General features: G+C 49.7%; 1 protein-coding gene across 1 annotated transcript; it reads left to right on the top strand.

Moving 5' to 3' along the window:
- The first annotated feature begins 138 nt into the window (after positions 1 to 138).
- LOC144369023 (uncharacterized) lies at positions 139 to 7,603 on the top strand. The gene is made up of 6 exons (XM_078028094.1): positions 139 to 359; positions 1,443 to 1,557; positions 3,858 to 3,958; positions 4,125 to 4,241; positions 5,216 to 5,330; positions 7,232 to 7,603. The coding sequence occupies exons 1-6, from the start codon at positions 240 to 242 to the stop codon at positions 7,435 to 7,437; spliced, it is 774 nt and encodes a 257-aa protein (XP_077884220.1). The 5' UTR covers positions 139 to 239; the 3' UTR covers positions 7,438 to 7,603.
- Positions 7,604 to 13,809: the final 6,206 nt, after the last annotated feature.

Here is a 13,809-nt window from a genome sequence, read left to right as displayed (position 1 = left end):
CACTCCACATCCTCCAAGGGGACAAGAACCTCAGGTTCTGGATGGATGTTGTTGAATGCCCACAGAGCCAATGCCAGGCTGGGTGGGGTGCAGGTGCTGGGCTTTGCTGATGTTGTCATCCCCCACAGTTCGTGGAGCCTTCTGTGGCAGTGGCATCCAGGATCCCAGCACCTGTGAGCAGCAGCTATGCGGTGGCTGCAGGACCATTGCCCCAGGCCACCCAAAGCAATGAGTGGTGCATGAGAAAAGTCACCAGTAGCAGCTCCTCACTGCTTCACTCCAGCGAGCAGGTGGAAGACAGCCGCTTTGTCCACGTCCTCCTAGAGGGACATAGCCTTAGGGAGACAAAGCGCATCCTGGTAAGCCCGACAGCAGGGCTGCCTCCTGGGTGTCCACACAGTGGAAGGCAGGAGACACAGCTAACCCTGGGGCTGTCGTGGGAAATTAAGAAGAGAGAGGTCAGTCTTAAGGGCTTGACCTGAGGGGGGAGAGCCTCAGCATGCCCAGCTGCAGCGGTGAGTGGGCCTGTGTATTGTGGGTTTGGCAGGCCAGAAGTGCAGACGAAAGTGCTGTGGACAGATGAAGGCAGAGATATGTCCAGGGTGCAGGCTGCAGTGCCTAGAACTTGGTATTCTCAATGAGTGAGGTTGGAGCAGAGGAACTGGCAGTGACTTGTCACATATGTAGGAGGGGGTGTGTTCCTGGTGGCAGGAAAGAGAACCTCCTTAGCATGACTAGGTGTGGAAATGTGGGGTCGGGATCACCTGGGGGGTCATGCCACAGCTTCGGAATGTCAGTCTTTGCATGTATGTAAATACAGAACTAAAGGGGTTCTTGGCAGAATTTCTATGGATGTGCAGTAGACACGCTAATGCTGCAGGTGTCCAGCTGCAGAGGAGATATGTTCAGTGACTGCCAGTGCTGAGTCAAGTACATCATTAGAACCAGACCCGCACCGAGCTTCCAGAGACCAGGGCCTCTCCAGGCTATCATGAAGCACTCAAGTGCACACTCTTGTATCTGAGTCTGTTTTGTGTAGTGGCAGTCAGGACCAAAATTTTCAGTGCATCTGCCTCTTCCACCCACAAAGGCAGCCTGCATCCCAGAGCACACTTGGTGCATAGATCCCTGGCCCATTGCTATCATCTCAGTGAGATGAGAGTGTGTCTGCGCATAGGCAGTTTGGTCCTTTGACCTGAGTGGAATGTGGCTCCCCAGGGAGAGGGGAGATGGCAGGTACAGGCAGATATTTGTACCAGGATTGTTCTAGTAGCACGTTGCAAGAACCCAGGGGGTATATGGAGGACACACTCAGGTAGCAGGATAACAAGATTGTGCCCTTGTATATGTAGCTGAGATTTCTCCTGAATGTTTGACCACAGTCTTCTGGGTAGCTCCTCTAAAAGCCATTCTCTGATGACATTTGTCCCACCCTGATCTAGGTGACGTGTCAGGAGAGGGTGACAAGCCTCATCCGCAGGGCCTTGGACCAAAATTTGTTGCAGCATGAGGATGTGGACAACTTTGAGCTGCTGAGAATGATGTCTCTGCATGACAGTAAGTAGGACAATCAGACATTGGGGAGACATGATCCACAGTGGGCTCAGGATAACTCACAGCCAAGAGAAAGTGGGCCTTGGCCCTAAAATAGCCAGAATGTGGTGGGCCTGGTGCAGGAAACCAAGTGCAGTGATGGGCGTGTCCAATGTGGAGGTGTTCAGTGCGACCCCAGGGGGCTGCTGGACCTCCCTAAACGTGTTCTCCCCTGGACCTGGTCTGGCAATGCAAAGCTAATATCGATGAGGGCAAGGAAGAGAGAGGCTCAATCCATCATCAGTTTGGTTTATGGCTCACTGATAAGGATGCCTTCAAATGAAGAGGAGCAGAGCATGGGTCCTGATTGGATCAGCATTGCTATGGACGGAAGCCGCACAGGTCCCAATCCATGGCCAGGATATGAGAAGTCCTGCCTACTCAAGAATGTCAGGATTGCAGCAACTGGGAACAGGACTCAGTGAAGAGGAAGTCAAGGCCAGGGGACAGCCTGTTTGGGTTCTTTTTGGAACAACTCCAAGTCCTCTGTGCCTGGGTGCCCATCTCCTGGAGATATCAGAATGGCCAGGTTATTATTCCTTCCAGCAACAAAGAAGGGCATCTGAAGAACAGAGGCCACAATGCTGAGCTGTCCACAATGCCAGTGATCTTTCCTTTCTTGTGAGCCCGACACTCCTAGCCTCCACCATCCCAGCCTGTCCACAGTAGAACCCACCATCTGTCGGGCACGTAAGTGAGTTTTCCCATTTTCACACACCGCCTCATTTGAGTTGGCTCTGTCTCACACATGAGGAAGACTGAGGTGCAAGGAGCTGGGCAAGGGGCAGTGTCTGCGAATCTCAGGGACTTGGAGGCAGTGCAGGGAGATGGGGATTTCCAAACAGCATCAGAAACTTAGGGAGACCCTCTACCCAAGTAAAAAGGCCTGGGAATGGTCTCAGTGCTTAAGTGCCTCTGGTTTTATCCCTGGTAAAAAAATAAGCCAGTCAAAAGGAATTACCAAACCGAGAATCTACAAAGGTGATTTCAGAAATAGACTTTCAACCCAAGCATCAGTTGAGAGCAGGCTCCAGACCAGGGGAGGTTTGTGTGTAACAGACGTCAAAAGGGAGGACTACGGGGGGCCTGGAACCCACTAGGTGTGATGGCATCTATGCCTTATGGCAGGAGGGTGGCAGTGATGCTGGCCCTCTCCTAGAGTTTGGAAACCTTGTTTTCATTGGGGAAGCTTTATGGAGGTGGAATCTATTTTAGCAATCCTGGTCCAGATGAGGTGCTGACTACCACAGGTAGAAGCCTATCCAGAATGCGGTGTCTGTTATTCAGTCTTTCCTGACTGTGACAATGACAAAGAAAGGAAGTCACTTGTCTTTGGTCTTGGTTTCACTCCTGGCCATTGATTGAGAACTGATTTCATCTTGGACTACTGAACAGAGGCTGCATCTGGGCAGAAGAGTGTGATAGATTTGAACTCCTCAGGATGCCCCACCATTGCCAGAGAAAGAAGGAGAAGGAGGAGGAGGAGAAAGAGACACTCCTGAGTGGGGAGAGGATCACACGATAAAGAGCAGGAGGCAGAAGAAGAAAAAGAAGGAGGTGAACAGAAGGAAGGGTGGAGGGAGATACACAAGAAGAAGAACAAGAAGGAGTCATGTAAGAACAGGAAAAAGACCCAGAAAGGACTACAAGAAGATGCAGGACAGAAAGAAGAGCCAGAAGTAGAACAAGAACAAGAATAAAAGTACCAAGCAGACAGCTCATGATGAGAAACAAGGGGAAGGAGAGCGATCCTAGAAAACAATAGAGTTCTCCAGGGCACCACCCTGCTGAAGTCCTCCCATGTCCATGCCCAACACACCTCTGATGGATACCACCTCCCCTCGTGTATTCATCCATGAGTGGATTCATCCAGGGCAAGGGCATGAATTCGCCCACCATCCAACTCTTCCCTGAATGCCCATGTGTGAGCATGGCTGCCCTGGGGAGAAAGGCCTAAGCACCGGAGCCTTTGCCAATCCTGATGCAGAGCCTAGCAGTGTCCCTTTGGCAGATCCAACCTGCACTGAGAAGTTCTGGGCCCAAGGTGCTGTTTCCATTGCCAGGTGCTCTTTTGGTTTAGAATCCTGTACATCATCTTCTCCAGGGAAGAATCACTAAGGGAGTCTTTGGTGACACTGTAGCTGGATAGGAGGGCTCTCAATTCTGGTGCAGGCTTGCCCTGGCGGAGACTCTCAGGGGTTGTGGGTGTTTTGTGGTATAATCCTTGAGTGCCACCTAACAATTCTCTCCACTTTGCTCTGCAGAAATCAAGGTCCCTGACCACTCACTGATGTATCTGTCCATGAATCCACAAATAAAATATTATTTCATCGTGAGGAAATGCCGCGAGGTCAAGGGAAAGGAGGTAAACACCTACCTTATTCAAGCTGTACTTGTGCTGCCATTCCACTCCCACCTGGGGAAATAAGAAGCCTGAGCACCTGGACATATGTGCTAGAAGCCCATAGAGCCAACTGACAGGCTGGGGTGGCTTTCTGTTTCTGGGTTTGCTGATGTTCCATCCCCCACAGTTCTCAGAATCAACCTGCAAGTCCTCCAGGCCGCTTTCCCACAAGCAGGTGGGAGACACCTGCTTAATTCGTGTCCACTTAGAAACACAAAGTCCAAAGATGGCCAAGACTGTTTTGGTAAGCCTGGGAGCAGGGGTGTCCCCTGGTGCTTACACCTGGGTGGGGAGCAGACACTGGTCCAATACCATGGACTACTCATGCCCTCTTGAATTTGGAGCTTCTGGATGATCAGGAGGATAGATGGGAATCAACAAGGAAGAGGTCAGTGTGAAGGGCTGGAGCTGAGATGAGGGAGAGCAGCAGCTTGTCCACCGCCATGTCTGAGGGAGTCTGTGTGTCAGGTGGCAGCATGCAGTCCAGAAGGGCAGAGGCAGGTATGGGTGACAGATGAGAACAGGCCAGGACCTAGGTTGCAGGTTCCCCTGTATGGGATGCTGGCCTCTATGGAGCAGGACACCAGTATGAGGTTCTGCATGTTCCTTGAACAAGGAGCTGAGAGGGTCTCTCTGCAGAGTCAGTATGGATGTGGAGCAAGCACACTAAATGTCCAGGTAACCCAATGACCACCCTTGCCGGATGAGGTGCCCTCGTACACCCCAGCCAGCACTGAGCCTCTGGAGGCCAGGAGCTCTCGTGGCTATCTTTCGTCACTCCTGTGTGTGGTCATGTTCCTGGGTCTGATTTGGGCCCTGGCAATCCAGACCAAAGCCTCTAGGTTTTGTGCCTAGGCCATTCCCAATGCCGCCTGCATCCTCGGGCAGACCTAGGATCTTGGAGGCTATTGTCCCATTCCTCCCAACTTGTGGGATGAGATTGCATCTGTATGCAGGTAGTGGGGTCCTTTCACTTGGAGAGAAGTGCAGCTCCACAAAGAGCAATGGCAAGTCCAGGAAGTCCTATGTACAAGGATTGGGCTAGTAGCCTATGGGAAGAGCCCACGCGATGAGCAGGAGGTCAGCCTCAGGTAGTAGGGTCATGGATGTTGCCCTTGTATTTAGAGTGGAGGTGCCTCCAGAATGCCCCTGCCCACTGTCCTTGAGTAGTCACTTCAAGGCCCATTTCCTGAAGGCCTGTCTCCCATGCTGCTCCAGGTGACCTGCCACGATCAGGCTCCTGTCATCATCCGCAGGGCCCTCGAGCTACACTTGCTTACTCAGGAGAAGCCGGAGGAATATGAGCTGGGCCAAATCATCTCTCACCGTCAGAGTAAGTGAAACAATCAGATGACAGAGAGCAAGGGTCAGGATGTGGACTCAGGTCAACTCTTAGCACCAAAGAGTAGTCTCTGACCCCCAAGAACACTCCAACAGGGTGTGTTGGGCTCGTGCACAAAGCCAACTGCACTTCTGCTGGTGTAAGCTCTCCAGGTGTTTTGGTATACCCCAGTGGCTAGTGAGGCTCCCCACCAGGTGCCCTGCCCAGGACATGAAGACGCATGCAAAGCTGACATCATTGAGAAGTGAGGAGGAAAGCCTCTTTCCAGGAGCAGTATGGTTCTGTGGTCTGAGATAGGAGTGGTTTCAGAGGAACATGGGAATGCATGGGCTAAAGATGGAACTGGCATTTTGTGGACTGAAGCAGTAGGATTGAAAGCCTTCTGTGTGACCAGAAAACCACTGCCTGGGCAGAGCATTGCCAAGATTCTAGCAAGCAGTAACAGGATGAAATTGGGAAGAAAACACAGCCTGGGAGACAGCTTGAATCATCTGTTTCTGCATAAATTCCATGGTCTTCCGCACCTGAGTCCACTTGCCAAGGAGTGATCCCAATAGCCAGGTTATGATCCCTAACTAGAGTCAGATGAGGGCTTCCTGAGCACATAGCCACAGAGCTCATCTGATAATAATGTCAGCGCTTTTTCATTGGTTGGTTGGTTGGCTTTTGTGAGCCAAACACCTCAGCAGCCATTATCCCAGCCTATGTACGCTGAAGACCACCATCCCAATGAGTTCTAGGATCACTTGTCTCCTATCTTAACCTTCTGTTAGGTTAGTAAAGTCTATGGAAGAGGAAGTCTGTCTGGGGCCTTGGTAGCCTAAGAAATTCATAGCAGAGATCCCCACATCCAACCCAGAAGGGATGGAGAACAGCTCTAGGTTAGAGGAGGGCGACAGGAAAGAGGTGTTCAGAGGAAGGAGAAGCTGGCTGTTGTATTCCCCCACTTGGGGTCATGGCACCACTGGGCCATACACCATGTCGAAGGGAAGCAGTCCCTTTGCTGGTCTTTGGAATCATTGTTCTCAGGAGGGCAGCATTTGGAATGTCGCCTCCATTCTCAGAAGCCTGGTTCACATGGAAGCAGGCTCCACCAACGCAGAAGCGTGGCTCTAATGTGGTATTCGTGCTGGTCAGCCTGTCCTCACTGTGGCCATACTTGAGGAATCCTAGGCCTTTTCTCTGGGTTTCACAACTTTCTTTTTGGTTGTGCACTGAGGCTGTCCATAAAGCTCTAGTGTGTGGCAGTGGAGAGCTCCTCAGCCCTTGCCACAAAGGCATAGACTGGGAGAGAGAGAACAAGGCTGGGAGAGAGGGAGAGAGAGAAAGACGGAGAGGAGAAGGAGGACCTCTACTTGGAGAATGAGGATTCAGTGGAGCCAACAGGGACAAGGTACTGTTGCCCAGGGCGCACTCCTGTTTAGGTCTTCCTCCAAGCATGCTCAACCTTTCTTCCAGTCCCTACCACCTCCCAGTAGTGTATTCATCTTGAATGAGAATTTCATGTTGACATCAGAGCACTCACCATCCAATGCTTCCTTCCAAACCCACCTGTGAAGATGGCTCATGTGGGGTCTGAATCTTCGGCACAAGAGCCTTTTGTGGGAGATTTCAGATGCAAACCCTAGTGGTGTGCTTTGGCAGATGCAAGAGGACCTGGGATGTGTTGGAGTCCAAAGCCTTTGGTAGGAACAGACATTAGGTCTGTTAAAGTGCTCTGCCTAGTTCTTCCTCAGGGAGGACTGTGGAGGCTGTCTTGTTGGTATTGGTGCTGAATTGGAGAGCTCTCAGGTGTGTGGCTCAGTTAGTTTCTGGCACAGGCTCTCAGATGTTGGGGTGTCCCAGGGAGCACCTCCTGAGCCACCTTATTTTGTACACCCCTCTCTCCCCAGAGCTGAGGATTCCAGTGCAGGCCAACGTTTTTTACGCAAAGAACCCTCACACAAAACCCAACTTCGTGCTGAGGAAAAGGAGCCTCTCCCAAAAGAATGATGAGTGGATCCAGCCTCAACCTCCCTCTCGTCCTGCAAAGAAGGCTCCAGCCCTCCTGAGGATGCTTGCAAAACCATTCTGCTGCTGTGTGCCTGGGCGGGGCTGAGGCAGCCCAGGAATATTTACATTGATTACTATTTGCTTCAAAGTTTGAATCTATAGTTTGCCATTGTCTTTCACCTTGTTTAGTAACACAGTTGTTACTCTATCCTGTATTTGTTGTTCCCATTAACATATGATTATTTTAAAATATATATGTTTTTGTTACCTGATCTACTGTGATGATTTGTTACCTGATCTACTGTGATGGTTTTTGATCAAAATTGTGCATTTGATGATAATGAATGCCATGCATTTAGGAACCTGTAGACTCTAGACAATGAATGAATGTCTACTGTTGCATGGACTGGTCTGCAAAGTCCTGTAGCATTTGAGCTTGTGTGAGGGCTTCATAGGGCTTGCAAAAAGTCCAGGTCAGATGGTCCTGCATGAAGCTTAGCTCCTAGTGGTCTCCTCTACAGCATAAGGGCCAAGGAGAACCCCACTTCCACACAGAAGATGGGAAGCTACCTTATGAAGGTGATCGTAGGTGTGGGACCCTCTTGCTAGGACCCTTTTTCTATTGGGCCAAAACTGTGCTCTGAATGTGCTTGCTGAGAAGAGCTTGGAATTTCCTGATTGAAACAGTTCATGCAAGCTGCTTCCACTTGCAGGAACAAAGTGTGTTCTCGTTGAGCACTTTGGGGTGTCCCAGGTTGCACTAGAGTGTGTCAGAAGCACTTGTAATGATTGGCATTCACGGTTTCACATTGAAGCCTCTGTGCCATCTGTCAACCACTGATGGCTGCAAGTGAGTACCCTGCCTTTCAATGAGTTTTCTGAAAAAGTAGGAATTTTGAAGAACTGATCTTCTCAGCATTCCCCTTGCCTCCCCAAGTTGGGTGGTGTCAATTATACAGGCTTCCTTGGGAGCACATATTTTATATTGAGCTGGAATTGGACTCTGGATGCGATTGCTGAAAATAGCTAGGGAATGGGAGAATGGAAGCTGTTTGCTGCAAGCAGTTTCAATTTGCTTTGTTGATTAACTTTGTTGTAAGTGAGCACATGCTATTTTTTTTTTCTGTGGACCCAGAAGAATTCAAAACTGCTTCTTACAGGTGACAGGCATGCTTACACATTGAAGCCTCTGTGCCATTGATAAAAAAAAAAAAAACAGTTCACTCATGTGGGCACCTGCACTTCAAGTGAATGTTGTAAATGAGTGTGAAAAATGGATGTCAGTGAGACTTTGGAGAACTGATCTTCTCAGCTGGTCCTCTTTTTCACTGAAAGTTGGTGATGCTAGATTCAAGAGATCTCTTTCTGGCACCCTTTGTGTTTCATGCCTGAACTGTGCTCTGAAAGTTCTTGAGGAGAACAGCTTAGAAGTGCAGAAGTGAAGCTGTTTGTTGAAGCAGCTTCAAGTGGCACAAGCTAACTTGTTCTCAGTGAGCACATGGGGATTTTCCCTGGTTGAAGCAGTGTGAATGAGAATGGCTTCTCAGAGCTGGTAGGCATGTTTGCATTTGGCAAACTTTGCCATCTGTCACCCAGAGTTCCTTTCATGAAACCTACATTTCCAGTGTTTTCAGAAAGCTGTGATGAGTGGGTTTCCATGGAATTTTGTGGAATTGATTTTTTCAGGCAGTCCTCATTGCCTTCTCAAAATTGTTGATCCTGGTGCAAGGGCTCTCTTGTCAGCCAACATTGTATTTTGGGCCTGACCTCGGCTCTGAATGTACTTGCTGTACTTCCCATCTTTCCTCTCTCTGGTCCACTCCTCAGATCCCATCCTCCTTTCAATAGGGCCTCATCCAGGAAGCCTGCCCATGTGCCTCCCACTTGATTTCAACTTCTCCAGTGCACTTATTGTCAAAGCAGGGACTCCCAGGAGAGAGGGCTCTCCATTCTGCACACTGAAATTTCTCAGCAGGGAGGACTCCTCCATGCTTGGATGGCAGGGCTGCAAAAACCTGGAAGGTGGAAATAGGAGGCTTCCAGGGGGCTGGTGGTGTGCCTAGCCAGGGTGCTGGTCACTACAGTGCTTTTAATCTATGGCCCTCAAGGAGCCTTATGCTGCAGATTTGTGTACTTCTGCATCTGTATGCACACAGTTCTTCATGTGGGGAAAAAGCAGTGTTCTGAAAGTTTGCTTTATATTATACTCAATTGGTAATTTACAAACCCCAGTGTCCCATCTTAGCCCAGAGCCATTCCATCAGCCCAGGGCCAGTGGGTGGTCCAGCGGTCAGTACTATGAACAGCTCCCAGGTGGCTCCAGTGTGTAGCTGAATTTGACAGCCAGTGTACTGTAGGATTTATCCTTGAGGTTAGAATTCATTGACTTCCTCTTATGTCATTTCACTGGTTCAAGATATTCCTTGTCTCATGAACTATTCTGTGAAATCTTCAAGTTAGCAATCAGGTCATTTCTACCTTCTGATGCCACCTGGTTCAACAGCTTGTTGTTTGGAGGAGTCAGTCATGGGTAGTCCTGGGTCACAGAGAGGGACAGGAAGACTATAATGTGGAATGGTGGTGTAGAGAGTAAAGGATGGGGCCGAAGACCATAATGTGGAATGGTGGCGTAGAGAGTAAAGGATGGGGCCAAAGCCCACACTGTGGTTAGGGTAGGGAAGGGATCTGAAGACTCTACCTTGAAACTGAGACCTGGCTGCAGAAAACCAGGAATCAGGGCCTGGAAACGGAAGCCATGACAGGGCTTCTGACTAGAAAGGACACATCCTTCTGGGCTGAGGTGGAGGTCCAGCCAGACAGAGGAAAACAGAAAGGATGCAGGAGAGGGGGATGGTCTAGATCACAGAGCAGCTCTGTCATTATATCTTAGAGAGTGAATTTTTTTCTTCCAGTATTTCTGGTAAGTTCATTCACGTGCATCTGAAAACACCTTGTTTGTTGGAGAGGCCTGCTCAACCACCACAGGCGATGATATCTTGGTGGATGTGCATTGTAAAAGGAGGTGAGGTTGGTGCCAATAGAGTGTGTGGGCACTCAGGCATTGGCAAGCTTGCTTTGGAGAGAGAATCCTCTAAATGTTATTGGGCTGGCTTTTGCAAGCTCTTGTTGTTTGGCTAGATGTAGAATTCTTTCACACAATTAAGCATGATGTATATTTTAGACAGCATGGTTGCTTGCGGGGCAGATTGGGGGCAAGTGCTGGGGGTCCATGTAGATCATGCTACTACTGGAGTTGGCTACCTATAATGGCAACAGCGTTTTGCTACTGCTGAGGAATTTTGAACAAGTCTCTGGCCCAGTAATCCATTGCTGAACTACATCACCAACAAAAAGACATTGAGTGAGGGTGAGGACCAGAAGAGCCCGGGAACCACCTTACAGCAGCCTTGAAGTCCTAAACTCTGGTACATCATATGCCCCTACTTGGTAAGCTGTGTGAAAGAAACTTGTCCTGAATTCTTTTTACATGCCAAAATACAGCTTGTCTTTTCTCCTAAACCTATCAGGGCAGTCAGAGCAGCCAAGGAGAACCAACAACAGGGGTAAAATGGCCAGATAGACTGGGATCACTGCAAACATTTCTAGAACCTTCTTTTGTGCTCTGGCTTCCCTGAGGTTAAAGTGTAGGGAACCTGCGATCCAGATTTGTTAGCAAGTAGTTTTCTTAGGAGGTGATGCTAGAAAACTCCAGGTGGGAACAAGAAGTGATTAGGAACTGGAAGACAGGGTGTACCAGCCAGTTGTTGTCACTGAGCCACTAAGCACAGTCCTGCTAAGAAGTGCTGGGGGTCCATGTAGATCATGCTACTAATAGAAGCCTTCCTACAGAGTGAGAGAGCTGGGGTTCTCCACCCACTCCTGCCAGCCATGACGGGAAGCTGCTGCTGGCCTTCACTGTAGGCAAATGGGCCATGGTGCTGGGGGCTAGAGGTCAGCTGGAGTGTGAAGAAATGGCATAGTGCTAGACAATATCATCCATCTTTAAATCCCTAGACTGGGATCTTTAGCAGGGCAAGGTCAGAGACTGTACTCAATGCAGCATCTACTTCTCAGCATAGTGCCAGGAACACAGCAGACCTTCATTAATACCCGTGGAATGGGCTGGCTCGCTCCCGCCCTGCTCCAGGTCTCTCAGCTGCACTCTCTGCAAGTCCTGTCTGTGCTAGTGTATTCAGTTCTTGCTTCTATGTCTTGCAATTTCCTGAATCTTGTCCTCTCTCTTCACACTCCTGTGGTCACTCTGCCTTCATCCCAGGTGGCTGTCTGGTGGGGCTGTGGCAGAGAGATCTCATTACTACCAGAGATGGAGTTTTCAAACCAAATAAGACACGTGCTCTGCTGCTTAGGATTGTCTTCAGCAAAACATGAGGTAGAAGGTTTGAAAATAGGATTGTCCTCCCAATCTTAAGGCATATAATTCCTGTGTGCAGACCAGGAATTGCCCTGGGAAGAAAGGCAGGTGTGGGTTTGGAATCAGAGACCAGCATGAGAAGAACACTTTCACTGCTTACTAGACAATGACCTTGGGCATGTCTGTAACCTCTTGGGGCCTCAGTATTTGCATATCTGAAATGGGGATAGTTGTATGACTGACTTCAGGAGGAGTGTAGAGAGACTCCTAGAAGTAGAGGAAGAAAACACACAGCATCTGTGAAGCACCCCGCCCCCATCATTAGCCTTTCCATGATTTTCTAAGCGTGTGTTGATTGACTGTTGGTTACAGCATGCCTGTAGATCTACCTGAGGTTCCGTCTAATCCACATGGACGGAAAAGCTCAGTTTTGCCCAGTTGCCACATTTGCAAGGCCACCTTCTAATAGAATCAGATCCAGGAAGCTGGGGTCCCTTTGCAGAACATACAGGATCCATAGCAAACTTCAAGTCCCTGAGACAGAGGGCTTCTGCTGGTGTCCTCATGTCCTTGGGGGCACTGCAAATTCAGCCACGCAACCAGCACACTAGCCTCATACTAGAGATTCTAAGCATAGAAGTTAACTAGTAAGATCAAAATAAACACACATAAACTCAATTGACCTTTTTATTTCAACAGGTCTGAGACGGCTCTCCCTCTGGCTCCTGCCTCGAGCCACCGGGTGGGCAGTGAGGTTACACAAGACTATCAGGAGAGACAGAGAGCACGCCAGAGGATGGCCTTTTATTGGGGAACAAGAAATTCAGGGGAAAATTGCATCCAATGAAGGTCGAGGGGGACAGCATTCCAAGGTCAGGGTCAGTGATTGGTCTCAGGGTCAATGGTCAGTCACACCCCCACACGGATGGGCTCTCGCACCTAGAAAGGGTGGGGATTAGTTCTGACACAGTTTAGCCGGAAGGCCTCACACCCAGTCAGGGAGCTGCCCAATCACGTGCGAGAACGGCTTCCCACACTGCAATGCCTTTCTCCACTGATGTTCATTGAGAGCCTGATCTAGCCCAGGCCAGGGCTCCCGGCCGAGGATGTGGCAGAGAATGAAGCACCTGCCTGGCTGGCTTGTAGGGGACTTAACAATCCGGGTCAAGACAGGAAAGTGATGGTGAAGATGAGACCAGTAGGTGACGTGTCCGAAGCTCTTGGTACGGAGCACTCTTCTAAGCACCTTAACGTAAAAACTTCCTCATCATTCAATAGTTGCAGGAGGAACAGTGCTTTTGTTGTCCATAGGTGGCAACGAGGCACTGAAAGATGAGGTCACTTGGCCAAGGTCATGGAGATAGCACAGGTTGAAGTGTTGGCTGCAAACCCTCCCATGTGGCTCCAGCTTTGGGCTCTTTATCCCCCACGGCCTGCAACCTCTTGGTCATGCTGTGGCCCCTGTGACTTGTCTGTCACCAAACAGTGATTCACTACAGGGCCTTTCCTGAGTCCTCATCTACCTCAGAGTTCCTGTGTCTTGCAGAGAGTTTAATCAGATTCCTGGTCCCCATTGGAGCTCCTGGTTTTGCCAGTCTGGGGTGGGGTCTGAGAATGTGTGTTTGTAACAAGGTCTCAGGTGACCCTGAAGCTGATGGGTCTCAACACAGGTGACTTTCCCCCTCCCCTTGGGTCATTTGACAATGCCTGGAGACCTTTTATGTTATCACAAGTCAGGGGTGCTGGTGCACAACTCAGGTAGAGGCCATGGGTGCTGCTGAATGTCTACACTGCATGAGGAAGACCTCTACAGACTAAAAAGGATATGGCCTGATGGGCCAAGGGCGCCAAGGTGAGGAACCCAGTGTGGAGTACAAGCACATGAACTTGGGTGTGTGCAGATATAGCCTCGGGGCTTCTTTCAAAGTGTCTTCTGTCAGTTCAAAACGCCAGCACCTCTGAGTAGCAGTGTTTCTCACAGGCTCTGAGCAGGGATGCTGGTGCTGCTGACCAAGGAACCCCACTTTGAGTAGCAAAAGTGACATGGAGTTCTTAGGACACCATGAACTTCTCAGAAACGCAAAGTGGACATCTACTGCATTAATT

Source organism: Ictidomys tridecemlineatus, chromosome 12 (assembly GCF_052094955.1).
Source record: "Ictidomys tridecemlineatus isolate mIctTri1 chromosome 12, mIctTri1.hap1, whole genome shotgun sequence".
Classification (NCBI taxonomy): domain Eukaryota; kingdom Metazoa; phylum Chordata; class Mammalia; order Rodentia; family Sciuridae; genus Ictidomys; species Ictidomys tridecemlineatus.
Note: the sequence above shows the minus strand (reverse complement) of the source record. Positions and strands in the feature narration are given on the sequence as shown.

Excerpts from the sequence above, each read along its gene's own strand:
- LOC144369023 (XM_078028094.1), top strand. The coding sequence starts at position 240 with ATGAGAAAAGTCACCAGTAGCAGCTCCTCACTGCTTCACTCCAGCGAG. Across the intron at positions 3,959-4,124 it reads GCGAGGTCAAGGGAAAGGAG|TTCTCAGAATCAACCTGCAA; the intron begins GTAAACACCTAC and ends CATCCCCCACAG. Across the intron at positions 4,242-5,215 it reads AGATGGCCAAGACTGTTTTG|GTGACCTGCCACGATCAGGC; the intron begins GTAAGCCTGGGA and ends ATGCTGCTCCAG.